This window comes from Hakea prostrata, chromosome 5 (assembly GCF_041222555.1).
Source record: "Hakea prostrata isolate BN-2017 chromosome 5, UWA_Hpros_2, whole genome shotgun sequence".
In the NCBI taxonomy this organism is placed as follows: domain Eukaryota; kingdom Viridiplantae; phylum Streptophyta; class Magnoliopsida; order Proteales; family Proteaceae; genus Hakea; species Hakea prostrata.
Window position 1 is genome coordinate 9,231,033 of NC_142604.1, and position 19,270 is coordinate 9,250,302.

Genomic DNA, 19,270 nt, shown 5'->3' on the forward strand with positions numbered 1-19,270 from the left:
GGCCTTGGGTCCTCCAGCTTATAATGACAGTTCAATAGGTAAAAGTGGTGATCATCTACCCATAAAACATTAGTGGGGACTGGAGGAACATGAAGTTCATCCACTGTTTCTATAATCTTAAAAGGCTACAGTGAAAAAATCCATACTTTTCTCAGCTCTGGAATGACCATGGGCCAATAATAAGGAACATTGGGGTCATGCCTCATACCAACAAAATGATTGTACCTTCTCTGAAAAAGCTAATATTTTTCCCTGCTTTCTTTTTCTACCAACTCTATAAATCAATCAGGTTAACTAAAATGTAAAACTGGTTATTGATTAGTGATTATAATTCCTCAATCAAACTCATTAAGAATGATGACAATCAAGAAGTAAAAATCCAATCATGGAAGATCCAAAGTTTAACGTGTATAGCCAAATAGTTCTGTTTTACCTACCAATCAATGAATGAAGATATTGAAAGGTGAATCACATTGCATTATTCTTTTGCTAAAAGATATTGATGGGATTTATCTAAAAGAAAGTGGAAATAGTAATATGGATATGAAACCCATGCTTAAAAAAGAAAGAAAGAAAAAGTGGTCAGGTCCAAAGCTGGAGTCCGGATCAGCGACCCCTTCCTAACCACAAAAACTGGCCCACGGTGAAAAATACTTTTTGGAAAAAATAAAAAAAATAAAAACTTTTTTTCCCTTACCAGTGGGACCCACTGGTTTTTGTGGTCAAGAAGCCATGGGAGAGAACTTTGTGCTTCTCCGACGGGGAGATGATCCGGTTCCCAAAGCTGCTAATACTTCTTTTTTTTTCAGAATCTGGAATTGACAGTATGAATTATGGGGCCTCTGCAATTACTTTTTGTGTGCACGAGGCTAATACAGAAAATGTAAATTAAATAAAACGGTGACGGTTGAAGAGAAGGAGAAGTGGAAAAGTAAAGCAGCCACATGCATACATGAATGAGAGAGAGAGAGATCATTTGTTTCAGTGCTGAATGTGGAGAGATGGTCTATCTCCGTCTTTTTTTTGCTTTGGTAAGTGGTCCATCTCAGTCACAAGACTCACAACTCACAACATGAGAATGGATATCTTTGATAAGATCTCCATATATTTTACCTTTGCGAGTAATGTCTCATCTGGTCTCCTCAATCTTTTTAATCAGAAATGTTTATGAGTGAAAGCTGTGATAGGACTTGAGATCAATTGAATAATTAAGGTTAACAATGGTGCTTAATGGCTTTTAGGTATGGGTCTTATCAGCACATGCATGGTTTAAGATATATACAAACAGCGATTAGTGCCTGTAATGCTAATCTCCATTGGAAGTTTTACCACCTCAACAGCCCAGAACCTTTAATAATGGCTATCCACCATCTGATGATCTTGTCCACACTAAAAAAAGAGTTAAAAGGCTTAAAGCTCCCACAGGTCTAAGCTGTATTTGAGCACGAGTGCAGCTTATGGATTCCGGATTTCCAGAACCTTCGTACAGGAACCTGTACAGCATGTGTCTTCATCTTCGAGTGTCACCCAACTTAACAATTAGGATTTTGAGTAAGCCTACTTGGAATTCCATTTGAGAAAAATCCATCCATGAAGAAGACCTCGGCAGTTAGCTGTTCATATGGCTTCTGTTTTGTAGATTGAGTGATTAGCATGTGTAGATTAATTAATTCCAAGTTCCAAAATAACATGAAATGCGACCATGTTCAAGATCTCTTTTTTTTTTTTTTCAATAAAAATCGATTTGTATTAAATTAATGAAGGAAAAAAAAAAAAAAGGCACAGATACAAAGCCTAAGTGGATACTTGATGCTTCACTATTGAATTTGCTAAAAAATCTGCAAGTCTATTCGTGTCCCTAAAGCAGTGTGAGATTTTGCAGTCAACTGAACTCAAGAAAGATTGCAGCGCGTCTAATTTTAGACCAGAAACCATGAAAGTTGCTTTGTGATCACTGTAAGAGATACTTAAGCTATTTTGTTTATGAGAGGATAGGTATGGTAATAACATGCCATAGACAAGCAGCTTTATGTCCATTCCTCTCTCTTCTCTCTTCCCCCTCCATGCTAACAGTATACCATATCCTGGTAAACCTAACCTTGTTCCATTGTTTAATGATAGATCCACTATTAAAGAGTTTGAAACTTTATGGGCTGGATATGAGAGCCTCTGTATCCTTTTTTGTCCACAAAAAAAAAAAAAAAAAAATGAACACCTTTTTTTCACTTCGAATATTCCCAGTGAATGGTTTTGATTTCAGAAAGGAACATTGGCGGCACGAATTGAAGGGAAGGTATCCCCAACCCAGGAACACATCAATTAGTAATTCCTTGACCCGAGCGAGGCGAGAAAAAGACTATCTTCCTATCCTGTTTTATTTGCTGCTCTCTCTACATCTTTCTGGTCTTAAAATCATGGTTTGACTAGTCACAATCAAGTGACCAGAACCTGGTTTTTCCTGTTTGAAGAATATTCCAGTTTTTAAGAAGCCACCTCCTCAATTCGATAATACAAGTGGGCACCTACCTGAACCCCAGAAAACACATGAACCAGTGAAACACCCTTCATTACCAAATTGCTATTGTGAGGAACCATTAGAAGAGCCTAGTTTTTGGGTTTTTGCCTGGACTTCGAAACATTTCAATAATAACCCTTGACTGAAAATACTGGAAACACTCGAATCTGCCTCTTGCTCCAACTACTTTGGGGCAACGGTAAAGTTGCTCCATTGCCAAGTAGTGGTTGCAGGTTCAAGTCGCAAAACAAGCTCTCCATCAAGCGTGGATAAGGCTGTGGGTTCAAGTCAGGAAGCAACTTCTCCAAGAAGTGGGGATAAGTCTGCATGCACTAGGACACTCTCCAAACCCTACAGTGGCACAAGCCTTGTGCATTTAGTACACCCTTTATGCCATAGTCCAAGTCCAACTCAACTAAGTCTTCCCTTCGTCTCTCTCCCAACCCCCTCCCCAACCAGGCAACCGCCCTTCCCTCCATCATTTCCTTCTTTTCTTCATCATGGTAATAACAGTGTGCAAATTAGAGAGAGAGCTGGCAGCAACAGCTAATAATTACTTCAAAATTATGATTAAGCATTTTGGCGAAAACAACTTACAGGGCAACTGAGCAATTCCGAAGCAGCTGACTTAAATACTGTCTGCAGCTTCCATGAGGATTTGCGGGCCTCTTAGGAAGAAGCTCTGAGAGTCATCATCCGATGCATTGGAGATCACTGTGGAGACCTCTTTAGTCCTACCCATTAAATGAAACCCTGAAAAATGGTTTCCCCAGATATCATATGTGAACTCATTCCTGAACCCCATTTTTCCCCCTGTCTTTGCACTTGTATCCTTCAAGAGTTTGGACCCAGAAGCCCGAGCTGGCGGAGCAATTGGAGAAGTTGGAATTAAGGACGTTGGAGAACCAACATCACGAGGATTATCCCAACCAATGCATGCAGTAGTGGCAGAAGGCAATGGAACAGGTTTACTAGTTTCTCCTGCCACAAAAGGCTTCTCCTGAGCATGTAACCAATTATTGCTGCGGTATTTGGAAGAAACCTCAGACTCCAACAACATTGACTGGTCAGCAGCTTTGAGCATTTGTCCCTTCTCATAGCTCCGACCATTCATGCGAGCAGATAGGTCCTTCGGATCAATAACATGGTGGACTTCAGGAGATGTAGGCCATGTTTGTTTGTGTGTAACCGATGTGACAGGGGACAGAGGTGAAGAAGGCGTAGAGTTCCCACTCTGACTACTGGATACTTCAAGCATCCCAGTAAATCCTGCACCAGTGACCCTTCTTTTCCTTCGCCTTCTTCCCTTTTCTTTTTCAACCCTAACTGTGAGATTGCCAGTATGTGATGATTCTATTGGGCCAGAGCTATCACCTGCTGCTACAGACTTCAGTACCGGTGGTGAGGGTACCAATGACATTACCTTTGGGAGGTCTGACACTTTTATGCTTTGTCCTTGATCATCCTGCATCAGCTTTCTACCCTGAGCAGCAGCCTCTTGACCCTGATGACCATTAGGACAACCAGACCTACAAACTAAACCCACTTTTGAGATTTCACCTTCCCTGACAGACCTTAACATATCATCCACACTACAAATTGAACATCCGTTATTCCTCTGGTGTCGATGCTTACGAGAAGATAACCCAGCAGTGCTAACACTAGCAATGGGACTTCTCTCAGCCTTAGATAAGTAATCAAACGCAACCAGGGTCACTGGTTGGGGAATGCAACAGCAGAATACGAAGGATAGTACAAAAGCAGCAGCAAGGACCACAGTAGAAAATTTCATCAGGAACATCCGGAAGAATGATTTCTTACAGAGATTGACCATGTATGCAGGAAGAGTAGCCTTCATAGGGATAATGAAAATACCAGTAGCCAGCGCCAGCTCAAGATCTCTTTGAATCACAACAGCAGAAAAGTCAGTCTGGTATGAGATCAGAAGCCTTGTTGATTCCCCCGGTTCAAGAGCAAAACCTGTACAAGTATGTACAATAAACCCATCCAACTGACATTCAGTTCCAGAAACTTCAATACTATTCACCTCCAGCGGAAGGTCCCCAGTGTTTTTTGCATATAGTTCTTTCACTAATGGCTGAGAACATATAGAGCTAGTGTCTTTGATATGAGACAAAAATTCCGCACCTGACATTTTGGGAGGAATCGGCATTTCGAGGTTGAATTCTAAGCTTTGGATGGGTTCAGTCCCATCAAGAAGAACCAAGGAAAGTGAGCCTCCAAGTCCCCCTAGAGGCAACCATTCTACACCTGAAAGATTATTCCGTATCAGGGCTGAACTTCTCCACCTACATCGATTTGAAGGGTGAAAAACAATAGGCCCAAAATAGGCGATACCATAAGAATGGACATAGGCCTCGGTTACTGCAGCTTCTGCTATCGAAAAACCGTACATCGCCACTGACTCATTATGAAATAAACTACTCGATAAAACAGGTTGCAGAAAGTCATCAGCTGCTCTGCACTGGTCAATGATTGCTCCCGAATTCAATACAAGCTGCATTATGACTGGTTGCTCACTAGGATTTTTCACAGTGATCCACTTTGAATAATGCATTCCAACTGGAACCATCGGGAACAATATCTCATCATCATCAAGCACAGACAATCCAGTAGTTGTGCCCTGAGACCTCCAATTTTCCAATACAAACTCATCTGCTTCTACAGTCTCCACTAACTTCAACTGCAAGTTTACAAAAACCCAACAATGACCATTAGAAGACGGAAATAAATCTCTTATAGCAGAAACTGTTAAGCACAAGCAGGTAAGAAACAATTAAAATTTATACACTAAAGCCCTAGCAGCCAAATTTCAAGAGCAATTCTGATCCATCCCTCCTGGGACCCTGAAAAGCAGGAATTAGCTCCATGTTGCGTCGTCCTTTTTTTCTCTTTTTCTTTCTTCCCCCTTCTCTCTTTTGGGTCATACTCAAAGTTCTAGTTAACTTTGAAGTTGAACTTCTGAATCATTCATTTAAGTCTGTTATCAAAATAGGATAAGTCAGCTCTATTATCTTCCCTATTACAGTCAAATCTGATATGTCAATGTATCATTGCATTCTGTTAAAAATTGCATGAATAAAAAAGGGAACTCAGTTCAAGGGCCAATGGAGACCAAGATGAAATCCCCATTATACCAATGATAACATGACTGAAACAGGCCACTTCAATATGAAACACAGCAAGGGGGTCCTTCATTTATCCAACAGTTTACCCTGCTAATCATAAGTATGGGATACAATAGAAGGGTACTGGATAATAGTGCTACAGTTCTGACAGAGTGCTCCCTTATTTTCTTTGGACGGGAATTACTAGGTTTTGTAGCAAATCTCCTTCCCACTAAATGATTGAAGGAACCAAAAACCATAGGGGCTGGTTGTTGGTATTCCTCAAATGGTGTGCTTATTTGGAACAAGGACTGATCATCCTTTCTACTACATCAACCTCCATGGTATGATAGTATAGTGTTTTACTGGAAGATCTCCAGGGAGAAACCAGTTTTACTCATGGTTTGCTTTATGAAGTTGTTCATTGGATTTTCTGGAATTTAGAGCTCAATTTTAACTATAATATCTCAGAGCCATTACTGTTTCTTACTTACTAATTGAAAATAAAAAATTAGACAGGAAAGGAAACTGGTCTGATTGCTTGTATGGATCAATGTCCAAACATTTTGATAATCGTGAATAGCGCTGCTATATTTTGCATTATTAGCCATATCAAATCTAGATCATTCACCCACCTATGTAAGCCCATCATTGCCTGCAGGCTTTTGCACTTCTATTTTCAAGAAAGAAAAGTCAGTTGCTCTAATATAACTAGAGAGAAATTGGAGTGAATTCATTACACAGATACAATGCTTTTACGCTATGAGCAATCAACATGCAGACTCTTCATTCCTGATTAGGACAATTGAACCAATCTTTAGGAGCCTCAATAGAAAAATAAAAAAAATAGAAAAGCAATTATCAGAAGCTTAAAAAAATGCACTAAAAATAAGAATGAAGTTTAATGGCACCTTGACCCTAAAGCTGCCCTTGAAATTTCTTCCAGTATCATCACAGATAGAAGGAACGAACTACTAGATTCTTGTTCCTTCGTATCTTCAGGGAAGATTGAATCAGACACTAAGAAGTAGAAAACTTTCTACTACATAAGTACATATCAGTCACAACCAATACGGGAGTGTGTTCACTTGAGTTGCACAAAGTTGAGACTCTCATATATGGTTCTCACAGGGAAAGTCCACTTGATAAAGTTGTGATCATACAAAGAATGTCTCAACTCTTAACTAGAGAAGGTTCTATTAATTATTAATTTGGATTATCAAAATATAAAAAATTTCTGCACGATGTCTCATCTAAGAAATCCCGATTGTCTCATTATTCCTTGAACTGTCTCCAGATTCAGCAGATCAGTCATCTATCTAATTCTTCAAAAACTCAATCATGGAAAATTTAGGAATCTAAAACAAGTATAAACACGGAAGCTTGAGTTTTTTAGGATACATAACAATAGCAACTTGGGGCTCTCTTTGGCTCATTTATGTTTTCATTCATGGAGTATTTAGACCATTTTTAAAGAAAAAGAAATCTGGTTGGTAACCATCATAAATAAAGTATAGAATGAAAAATTGTTTGGTAACTACCTATGCATGAATAATTTTAATTGGTGGGCAATGGGGTTCCCCTTCAACCATCTGCCTCTTATGTTATATTACATTAGTAATATAATAATATAGTATAATAGAATTGATAAAAGAATGAATGAGAAGATATATTAGTATTGAATCCTTGATGGATGATTTATACATATAGAGTTTCCTATTTCTATTCCCTTTCCTTATCTTTTTTTTTTTTCTTTTTCTTTTTTCTTTTTCTTGCGTTTTGTAAAGTCCTATTTCAAATCCTACATTAAGGAAATATACAGCCTACAAGATAAATACAAAAGATAATGTAGAACTGAAGATAAGATAAACACATGAAGTGTCTTGCTAAGATTCTCTGCATTAAATTATTCGAAATAAATAATATAATATAGGTAACAAAGACCTTCCTTCATATGGTATTTATTGACCTAGAAAAAGCTTATAATAGAGTTTCTAGGGCGTTAATTTGGCAAGTACTAGAGAAATAAGGGTCACAAGTAAATACATGGACATAGTTTAAGGATATGTATGATGGTTCAGTGACAATTGTAAGAACAATGGGGGAACAAAGTAATGAATTCCCAATTACAGCTGGACTACATCAAGGATCCACTTTAAGCCCATATCTATTTGCACTTATAATGGATGAATTAACCAAAGACATTCACGACCAGGTTCCTTGGTGTATGTTTCTTGCTGATGATATTATGTTGATAGATGAGACTCAAATAGGAATTAATACCAAGTTAGAATCATGGAGAGTAGCTTTGGAATCAAGAGGCTTTAAAGTTTAAACTAAGAAGAATGCAGACAAAATATCTAGTTTGTAACTTTCGTCATGATCGGGAATACAATAAGGTAGTGAAACTTGACAACAAGGAAATTCCTCAGAGTGATTGTTTTAGGTACTTTGGTTCAATCATTAATAAAAGAGGTGATATAGAAGATGATGTTTCCTAAAGAATCAAAATAGGGTGGATGAAGTGGAGAGGAGCATCCTCGGTCTTGTGTGATCGGCGTATTCCATTAAAACTTAAATGAAAATTCTATAGGACCATTGTTCGACCAACTATGACGTACGGTGCAAAGTGTTGGACTATTAAAAAGAATCATACATATAAACTCCATGTAGCAGAAATGAGGATGCTTAAATGGATGAGTGGAAAAACTAGGGAGGATAAGATAAAAAATGATCATATTAGAGTTGGTCTAAAAGTTGCTATCATAAGTGAAAAGCTACGAGAAAGTTGTTTGAGATGGCAAGGCCACGATCAACGGAGACTTATAAATGCCCATGTCCGTAAAAATAATATAATCCAAATTGAAGGAACTAGAAGAGCTAGGGGCAAACCTAAGATAACCTTAAGAGAAGTGGTGAGAAAGGATATACATAGCTTAGGCCTTGTATCTAGCATGGCCTCAAACAAAACTGACGGGAAGGCAAGAATCCATGTAGCTGATCCCATTTAGTTGGGACAATGCTTTCTTCTTATTCTTCTTGTTTTACTATAATGTATTATGTATTATACATAAGGTAAAAATATTCATGCACAGGTTTGAAGTGCACTACCTGCATTAAATGCAACCAGATAGACATAAATTCCAACTTGAAATGACATAAACACACCCCCCCCTGCATCCCTTATTTGATGGAGTCAGCGAGAGAATCTTCAGAGTATGAATAACTTTAACTAATCTATATCAATAAAGAGCCTTAAATACTTGGCCTTCTCATAATGAACCCCAAATCTAACTTTCAAAACGTGGATTATCTGCAATTATTTTATCAGTGCAAAAGAAGGACAAAAACAAGGAAATTTGTAAATAATAACAGAATTCAACAAGCTAGTATACAACAGCTACACTGCACAGTGTAGTTTTGTGGTTTTTTGTGCCATTTATCACTTACGAAATATCCAACTTTCTCAAGATTAACACATCTTCCACACAGACCAGTGTCACAGTTACCTATATATGCCCACTGTTGGCTTAGGCTACAACTTACAAGTGCTGATTTAGCAACAAGACTTATAGGTTACATGCACTAATTCTTTACAACTTTATGCTTCTGTATGCTGTAACTCAGTGGAAGGTACATCACTAAATTTTGTTTAGAAAGTACAGGAAAACTTTTCATTATCTACCAAGATCAAGAGTGAAGCTCAGGTGTCACCATCAAAATTCCTGCCATAAATTTGATTGAGGATCGACATCCATCTCAGTGACCAAATTTCATCCCCAAATATGGAAAATGCCTAAAAATGAGTATAAAGAGCCAAAATTAGAAAATTCTACAGGAGTACTGGACACCATTTATTTAAAATGGCATTCTTGTTACTCAATAGAATTTCAATCTTAGACTAAACTAGTTCCCATGCTTTTTGTGTGCTAGGATTTTGTAATTAAGATAGGAGTGGAGTCTGCTACCACATGCATCCACCATGTTGGCCATATCCACTGGCCAACTGTAACCAAGCAGGTTTGCACCTATACAATCCCACTAACAATTTATTTTGCCTGAAGGAAGAAGCTGTGGGAAACACAGGAAGGAGGGGGAAGCTAGTTAGGTGCTCTAAATCAGCACAGGAAACTTAAAGAGCATTGAAAACTCTCAGAATCAATGAATTTGATAATTTAAAGATCTTGCAATGAAATTGTGGATTCATTCCCAAGACATAAGGCGGACAGAGAATTTGTCTGCATCGAGCCTGACCCTGTGAGTAAAATGAAGATTGGCAAGGCGTTTATTATGTTTATATTTACCATGCCATTTTGAGAGGGGTGGTCCAGAAAGTATTATTTTATCTATCTTGATACAATGACAAATAAAAGAGGTGACGTGGAGGATGATGTGATCAACTTATTCCTATAAAACTTAAAATGAAATAGGGCAGCCAATAACACTAGCTATGATGCATGGTGCAAACTGTTGAGCAATTAAGAAGCCTTATGTAGATAAGCTCGACATAGCTGAGATGACGATGATGGGATGGATGTGTGGCAAAACTAGAGAGGATAAAGTAAGGAATGATCACGCTATAATTGATATGAGCATAGCTCTGATACCTAATAATCTAAGAGAAACTCATTCAAGGTGCCACAGCAATGTTCAGCAGAGGCCTTCAGATTCCCAAATATGGAGAAGTGATTTAATCAAGATAAAACAAACTATATAGTCCAGGGCAGACCTAAAATATCCCTTAGAGAAGTGATGGGGCAAGAGCTGATCAGAAGGCAAAGCAATCCATGCAGCTAACTCTTTTAGTTGGCATAAGGCTGAGTTGTCATTCTTGCTTACTATATTGCACCTACGTGGCTTTAGGTTTTCTATACCAGGCCTTTCCCTGTCAGTTCAGGATGGATCTGTAAGTTCTCTTTGGCAATGTGCTCAATTAGTTTATTCTGTTCAGCTTAGCTTAACAAAGCTTGACATTTTTTTTCTTTCAGAAATACAGCTTATATATCTCCAACATTTAGAGAATAATGTAAGACTATGATCATATTATGATTTATGCAAAATTTATATATCATTAGGCGGGTTCACAATGGTGCCAAGAATCTTCAGTGTAAGCATGTCACAGCTTCAGAAAGCTACTGCATTCAAGGCAAAACATCCGACATAGTTTGGCGACCCACGGGGTGGACACTTTTTGTTATCTAAAAGCAGAGAGGGGGGAGAAGCCAGTGAAGTGAAAATGCATGACGTGCACTCCCACTTTCTTCGCATGCTTGAGCAAACACTCAGCTCAACAAACCTCTGCACCATCTTTCAAGTGTCACTTAATTCGTATTTTCGTCATGGTAAAGCAAACAAATGAACCACTCAACCCTACAACCATCATGGAACAGTAGAAACATAAAAGCAAGTACCAGAATCAACATAGCTTTACCTGCATTGATGACTGAATGCCTCCATTTAAAAGTCGTGTTGTTGCATAGTCAAACTTGTCCTCATGATGATGGTGGTATCCGATATATGAACTTGGTTGATGTCTCGAACAAGTTTGCACTACATCTTCACAAGGAATCTCAATTTGTGGACTGCTTGAATCATTTGTCACTAAAAGTAAATTACAGCTTAAATTTATGTCTGAAACCTCAGAGACATGATACTGACTATCAGCAACTGCACGAGTATAAGTTACAACCGCAATTCGTGTAGCAGTACCAGGGAAAAGTAATAAACCTTCCATGTATTTGATCTGGAAAATCCTAGTTCCATCAGCAATTTCACTAATCTTGACAACACTTAACAGGTTTGGACCCCCGTTTCTGAGAGAAACTGCAATATCTACTGTTTCCCCACCATCACATGGCACACAAGCCTCAAGAGAAACAGAAACCAAACCTTTATCTTCACCATATGCCGCCTTACACTGCACTTCTGCTTCAAGAGGAACCATAATTGTATCAGTCGTGCCTTGTGAAGAACTCTGCAATTGCACGCAAAAAGCACCAACCAATTTTCCTTCACTGCAAGAGGAGAAGTCCATCTCTAGGATAGTTCCAGTGCTGTGAGGACCAAGATTCCAACTTCCAGTAGGCTTAATCCCCATTAATGGCAAACCGGCTGCACCTATCCCTAAGTTCAACCCCTTCATATCACTCGGGATATCACTAAATTCATCAAAGTCCTGAAGGGTATCCATTGTGCAAACAGCTTCTGCAGAGTATGATGTGCTTCCTGATGAAAATGACACCCACCCAGTAACTTCCTTTACAATGAGAGTCTCATTGAATGGATTGTGTATCGATAAATTCTTGCCAAATGATCCCTCTGACGAAACATCCAGGCCTATCAAAGGCTGTATGCCAAAAGGAGATTCTTGTGCAAAACCTGTTGCTTGAACCAAGAAACCCCCAGAGCTTGTCTGTAAGACCAGGTGAGCTGAGGAGGATCCCAATATTCTTGGTAAGAAGACAAAACAAATTGAAGCAACTTCACCAGGACCAAGAAACAAATCATCAAAATTGCAAGGGTAGAACTGACTGTCGGTGCTGAATGGTTCGTACACATGTAAGAGGCTATCATTGCAAGTATTTTCTACAGTCAAGAAAGCTAATGAAGGGAAGGATAAATAGTTTTGCCCCCAATCAAGTAAAGGAGGTTTTATCTCCACATTGAATGAAGAAGAACCGTCGCTAAAACCTGACCTAATTGCCTCAGAACTCTTATCTGGGTTCTTACTCGGATTGCATCCTTTACAAGAAGAATAATAATTCCAACCAACACTACTGTTCTGCATGAACAACACGTCCTGGAATTCCCTTCCAGAATTCAGAGAACATGAAACTATGCTTCCATTTAATAACTTAAACATCTGATGATCAGGAAACTGACTTGAGTTACCATCCAACATAGCATGAGTAGCTGGCCCATCAGGTAATTTAGCGTCCATCTTTTTCTGAGGAACTTCTAGGAGAGATGCTTTAAAATTATCTTCTTTGGGGATAAAATCAGGCAACGTTGAAGGAAAGCAAAAGAATTCAGAACTTGTACAGACATTCTTAAAACCAGAGAATGTTGGACAATTGGCACAAGCATAGTTTGCATTAACATCAGAACCAAAAATGCCTGTAAGACCTGCATCATGATCAACAACATTGGATCTGCATCCATTATCGATGTGGCCCCTAATCCCATTCACTTTTGCTGCTAGATGCTTTCTCTCAGTAGATGCCCCACATAAAGCATGGCAGAAAAAGATACAGGAAAGAACCAGAACAAGATGAAAACCACTGAATGGACGAAGAAATCTCCTGTAAATGAATTAACAAAAAATTAATATACAGTTACTGAAAAAAAAATAGTTTGATTGGTATAAACGAGTCCACAGACTCATTTCCCTGACAGAAACGTGAAAACAAAAAAGCAAGGCATTAAGATTACCAAAATAGGGTAATATAAATACTGCATACTATTTCCAGACTGTCATTAAGTACAGAAAAATATGCAAAATCAACAGTTTGGTTTGGTATAATGAGTTGCATGAAAAATTTTCTGAAATTAAGAAACATTAGCAGTTACAGGAAGTAAAAGGTAAACAGACAACCAATTAATTTGCTTCCTTTTTTGCATCACTGCTGCATAACATCATCTCTACCTTTCATTACGCAGTGAAAGAAAGCTCATACGTAAGTTACTTATATCAGAAAATCACAAAACGACTCGATCGATGACTATAATAAGTAATTCTAACGTCGATGCTTCAGTAAATGTGGGACAAAGAAAGTATAAACAGAAATATATCGCACTTTTCCAATCTTTTTTTTGCTTCTGATCGTATCATTAAATGCTCACTCTCAGTCTCATACCAAACTATGCTGTACAAGTATAGAAAGCTTCAGAAGACCAAAAAAGAATAAAACAGAAACATGAAAACAGAAACCACAAGTTCATTTCTACAAGTAGAAGCTAGTCAAAAATCCTAAAACGAAGTAAAAATCACCTCAAACGTAGAGGTTCCTAATCGGCAACTACTCAACATCGTCTATTAATAACTAAATGAAGAAAAACCAGATAATCGAAGCAAAACTGGAAAAGAGGAAAACAAAAAACAAAACTATCCCGAAATAGCAAGTAGAGTAGCAAAAACTAATCAAACTTGTAAAAAAGAATAAAAATCGATGAGATAAAAAGTTTACGAGCCAAAAAGAATCGATGACACGAACACTGAAACCGCAAAGAGTGAGAAAGAAAAAGATCGAAGATTACCGATAGAACATGGCCATCTGTTGTTTAGCTCTGTCTGTTAGGTAAAGATTTTCCATATCTGGACAATAAAGCCACCATCTGGCTCTACGGATTAGGGTTTTTTTGCTTCGTTTTCGGCCTTAAGTGAGAGCAATTGACATAGAACAGCGAGAGCAGCAGAAAAGAAAACACGAGTCACCTGAAAAAACGGAAGGCTATGGAGAACGATCGAGTCGAGAAAGAGAGAGAGAGAGAAAAGGTAGAAGATAAAAATTTAAAAAAAAAAAAAAAAAAAGACATAGATGCTCCGTGCTCTATTCCGTATACGTGTACATCGGTGAATTTACCTAATTATCCATAACATTCTTAAAATTTACTCAATTATTTTAGTGTTTTAGAAAAATAAAAATAATTCTTGACCACCCACAGAGAGAGGGAAAAAAGAAATCTCCACTAATTGTTTGCACACTAAAATAAATATTTAATTTAATAAAAAAAAACAAAAATGCTGCCTAATGAGGTGGCTCATGTTAGTATATTCTATGAAGCCGAGATTCTCTATTCTTAGGGTAGCCGATTGTGCTCTCTTCACATCTTTTCACCATGAATTAGAAAGAACCCATGTCTGAGTTGAGATCCTGTACTCGAGAGGATAGAGGAAGTCCATGTCTGATCTATTTTGTCAGTGTTCAAAATTAAGCCATCTCCAAAATATATGACGGAGAGGTATAAGAAGTGCAGAGTCCTTTACTCGCCTAACTCCCACTTTTGAGTATCTAAGATAATTATGTTAGTAATTTATGCATGTGTAGGCTTTTGAAACCCACACGAAACCAATCTCTTGCCTTTATAATAAGAGTGTTGAAGATTCTCACTATGCCGATTGAAGGAAGAATCCAAACGTGGCATTAATCAATGTCATAAAGAAGTGTCATTCAATTAGAACCCCTCGTATATAAAGCAATACAAAAAGAAAAGAAAAACGAAAAGCTAACGTGGGAGGGAAATTGCATTCTTTAACCTAAAGAAAGTTTTTCCTTTTTTGATCAAATTAAAGAAGAAGAGAGCTAGATGAATAGGGGAAAAAATCACCTCTGATGTGCACATCACTCTAAAGTATGCCAAACATTAGGCTCAAATTTAAAAAGTTCAAAATAAATTTGTAATTTTTTGCTTTTTCAACCTATTATTTGGTAATTATGTGCACTGCTATGCACAGTAGAGAATGTTTTCCCGATGAATAGATATACAAGTAAGATACGACATTTTACATGCCAGGTCAATAGGTGAACCTCGAAAGTACGTTTTTAAGAATGTCAAATTATATAATACAAGGAGACCCTTATAGTTACTCATGAGAAGAAAAAGAGAAAGAGTATACGAGATTCTAACTTATAAGAGAATATAAATCAGCATTGCAACCATTGGAGGAAACAAACTTTCTTCTAGGCCTCATCAACCAATGAACTTCACAACTATTAACTAATAATTTCGTTAGGTGATTTGAAAATTATTTTTTCTATCAAGCACATCAATTTATGCAATTAAATAATAAATAAATAAATATTTAATAAGATAAAAATCTTTTTAATGAATAACTTTTTAATAACAAACTTGGGCCCGTGATGTGCAATGAATGAAGTATATTAATTATTTTAATGATGATTCTATATTCTTTCTGTATTTTATAATATTTTATGCTAGTGAATCTTTTATTATATTTATATTTTCAAGGTAATCATACACCACGATGCACGCATTACATAGGCTAAGTCATTAATAGCATACTAAATGGTAGGTTGACCTAATTTTTAAACTACCAATATGTGGAGGGGTTATATAGAGTAGGAAAGCAAGGAAACTATAGGTCCCCATCAATTTTGTTGCTCCATTTTTGGTCTATTTTTCTTATATATTTTGTAATATTTGAATTTCTTAGATTATTAGAAATCTTTTAAGTCAATTGATGGGTAAAAATGTAAATTCCTTTCCTTTTGTTCAATTTCATAAATTGTTAGAAGAAAAAATTTGGCCAAATTTTTTTTTTAGAAATGGGAGGCTAAAGACAGTTTATATATATGAAAATTTCAAAGTTGTATTTAGTATAAATTCGAAGACACTATATACATTTAATGTTGAATTCCAAGTTCTTTCGAAATTGTATATTTAATTTTCAAGGTGAGATGTCCAAAACCCACAAATTTTGACTATAAAAACATAAATAAATAAATAAAAATTTGGGGGGTTAGGGTAGAGGAAGGTGAAAAAAATATATAAACTATATAAATAACGAGTTTGGATGTTCAGTATTGTAAATACATAAATAAGGTTAATTTTGGTCTTAAGTCTAGAATATATTATCCACATCTCAAAAATATTAGATGTCTTAAATTTTTTTTCACAAATAAAGTATGTGACATTTTAACATGTATGAATTCTTCTTTTGTAAAAAAATAAATAAATAAATAATAATAATAATAATAATAATAATAATAATAATAATAATAATAAACATAAACAAACAGGCATGAGATGAGATCCACTAGTCATGAAAGTGGTAATTGTCTCTCTTTATCTAGGTCTTGGTGGACTATTCCACCAATGTTTATGATTGATCCGTCTGTATTGTCCAGGTCTCCTGGCTTTAACTCTTTTTTATAATTAAGTTCTCAGTTTCTTGATAAAAAAAGAAAAAAAGTAGTAATTGTTGTAAGCTTTTATTGATAAGAGATAATAGTTAATACCAAAATCCTATTCATTGATATAGAGTTTTGCATAAAATGACAATTAGACAACCTGATCATTTTAATGGCTCCTGAGAGTTACGGTGGTCGTTTCTTGTATTTTTGTGTTTGGATGTAGTTTACACTTTACAATATATAAGGGTGTCAATTTATAGCCCGAACCGTTAAAACCGAATCACACTGGCCCGTTATAGCCCAAAAAGGCCCGAACCGAATCTTAATGGGTCGTAATTGGGCTGAGGGTGGTGGAGCCCGCACCAACCCGTAACCGAATTGCAACCCGTTATAACCCGTTTTGTAATTTTAAATTAAATAATATTTGAATTGTTATATTATCATTAGATAGTTGACATAGACAATTAAAAAATTAAGCATGAATTCAAAGATCAAATAGTTATTTTACTACTTAATATTTGGTTCTTGATTTCTATTAAATGGATGGACTTTTTTTAATGGAAATTGACCAATAGTAACTTTGTTTTTCATATAATTTTCGCTTTAGTTGTAGGATGCTCAATTGTTTATTTTTGTTCTTTTTCTTACACATCATAAACCGTTAGTCAACTCGAGTCTAAACCGTTAACCCAAACCGTTAGTTAGCCCGAACCCAAACCGCACCGTTGACACCCCTAACAATATGCAATTTGTGATTAAGAAAAGTTTTTCCCAAATTCTTTTATATTATTATATAAATATGAATTTCACATCTATAATTTCTTTGCCAAAACTAGCAAATAGAATTAGTAATCCATCAAAAACAAACCAAAGAAAATGAAAGGAGGAGGATGAAATATCATTAATGATATCAACGATTGCCGAGTCAGTCAATAGAGGTTGGCTCTCGCTTGAGCAATGCAATTAGGGCTAAACAATAGGAGTGTTCATTTATTCAATGATAAGCACTAAATTAGAAATTAGAAGCTTTATAATTTGTTTTATCTCATAATTTTTCATTAATTAATCGAGAAATGATGTTTAAGTGTCCGCATGCATTGCATCTTTAATTAACAACCAACAGTTGAAAAGAAAAAACAGTTGCAAATGCTTTACCTAAAAAAAACAAAAGCCAAAAAAATAAAAAATAAAGGAAAGTGATGCGAAAAAGACAGTTATCCTCTCTTATTTATAGCCATATCGAGAAAGAATCAGAATTTTAAGAATCAATTCCGGTTGAACTGATCGGTACGGCTGGTTCGGGTTTTGTCCGGTTCATTCGCACTTGATATACATAATTGGGGTCGATTCTCGTGGGTTTCAACCAAAACTGAACTCATGGAGATTTATTCCGTTCTCCATTACTTGATTTGGGGAGTGGCTTATTATCTAAGGGCATCATGGACCTATTGCTTCATTGTCCATCTCCTTTAGCGCCATAACGCATAACGTCGAAGGTGGCGCCGGAGCCACCTGGTGAAACTGTTGTTTTTTTAGGGGTTGGTGCAACTGCTGTTTCTTCAGGGGTTCTTTCTCCATTAACAATCCAGGTAAAAAAAGTTAAGAAAAGCCAGAAGAGAATAGCACCTCACATAATTTTTCCCTTTTTTATTTGGTTTTTTCTTTTTCTTTTTCTTGGATGGAATTAAATTTGTTTTCAGGATGATCTTTCCCATTTTCCTCACAACAGGAGATTCGAATTTATATGAAATTCAACATTGTGATATTTGGGTTAGATACCATTTTGTGAAATTCTTAGCGATTGGTTGTAAGATCTCATTTTGTCTTTCATTTACAAGGTGGAAAAACTCTCATTCTTCGCCCGTGGACATAGTATACCACATCGGTGTGTGAACCACGTTAAATCCCTATTATGTTTTCATTTTTGTTTCTTTTCCGATTCGCTATTTCGCGGTGTTAGTTCTGACAATAATCTCCATAATGACTTAGGCCTCTACCGTCGCCCATAACATATTCTCTTTCATGGTGATCACAGCTCTTGCTGCCACCATTGCTCCCAAATCGAACTTTAGAACTCAACAAAGGATTCAAGAAGAGGATCAAAACCTTTGATCAAGTTGAAAACCAAGACTTTAATACCAAAACATGAAGAACTAAAGCAATGGATTTGAAGTAGATTCTTGGCCTTCCGCCTTAAGTTGCAGAGGTTTGAAGCTTCAAACTGTACATGCACTTGCACTTGCGTTTTTGTGAGGGAATTTTTTGATAAGTTCTTATTTTTTGTTCTTTTTGTAAATTTGTTTGGCAGATCGAATAAAAGTAAGAACCCTTGCCAAAAAATAAGGATAAAGACAAAATAAAAGAAATCAGAACGAATGAAAGATGTGATTCTGTTTAGTTTGGTAAGTTATTTTTTTCCTCGTATTTTATTTTGATTTGGTAGTATTTATTTTGGTAGGTTAAAAAAAAAATGTTTCATACATGTGGGTTCCCTCAGTGGATCACAAACTAATGTTGGGTCCCCTTAGCGTAATACATTACGTGTGGGTCCCAACTAGACTAACATTGTTAGCCGCCGTTAAGTATATTCAAATTTCAAACGGAGAAGGACCAAAATGCCCTCATATTATTTAATACATTGAGTTGTTATATATATTAACCATATAATTAACGCTTAATGACCAATTATCTCTTTTTAAAACCATATAATAATTTTTTCCCAAAAAAAAAAAAAACCATATATTAACACAATG

At 36.5% G+C, this 19,270-nt stretch overlaps 1 protein-coding gene across 1 annotated transcript; it reads right to left on the reverse strand.

Annotated features, from left to right (window-relative positions):
* Positions 1–1,050: 1,050 nt before the first annotated feature.
* On the reverse strand, positions 1,051–14,115 carry LOC149014958 (uncharacterized). The gene is made up of 3 exons (XM_089155167.1): positions 13,900–14,115; positions 11,075–12,944; positions 1,051–5,219 (listed from the first exon to the last, which is right to left on the reverse strand). Exons 1-3 carry the CDS (start codon positions 13,953–13,955, stop codon positions 3,144–3,146), a joined length of 4,002 nt encoding a protein of 1,333 aa, XP_089011293.1. The 5' UTR covers positions 13,956–14,115; the 3' UTR covers positions 1,051–3,143.
* Between the last annotated feature and the right edge of the window lie 5,155 nt (positions 14,116–19,270).

What these genes read in the sequence shown, in the direction of transcription:
- LOC149014958 (XM_089155167.1), bottom strand. Translation starts at nt 13,955, where the DNA reads ATGGAAAATCTTTACCTAACAGACAGAGCTAAACAACAGATGGCCATG. An exon ending in CAGATGGCCATGTTCTATCG is followed by an intron (nt 12,945 to 13,899) that starts GTAATCTTCGAT and finishes ATTCATTTACAG; the next exon opens with GAGATTTCTTCGTCCATTCA. An exon ending in GCATTCAGTCATCAATGCAG is followed by an intron (nt 5,220 to 11,074) that starts GTAAAGCTATGT and finishes GTAAACTTGCAG; the next exon opens with TTGAAGTTAGTGGAGACTGT.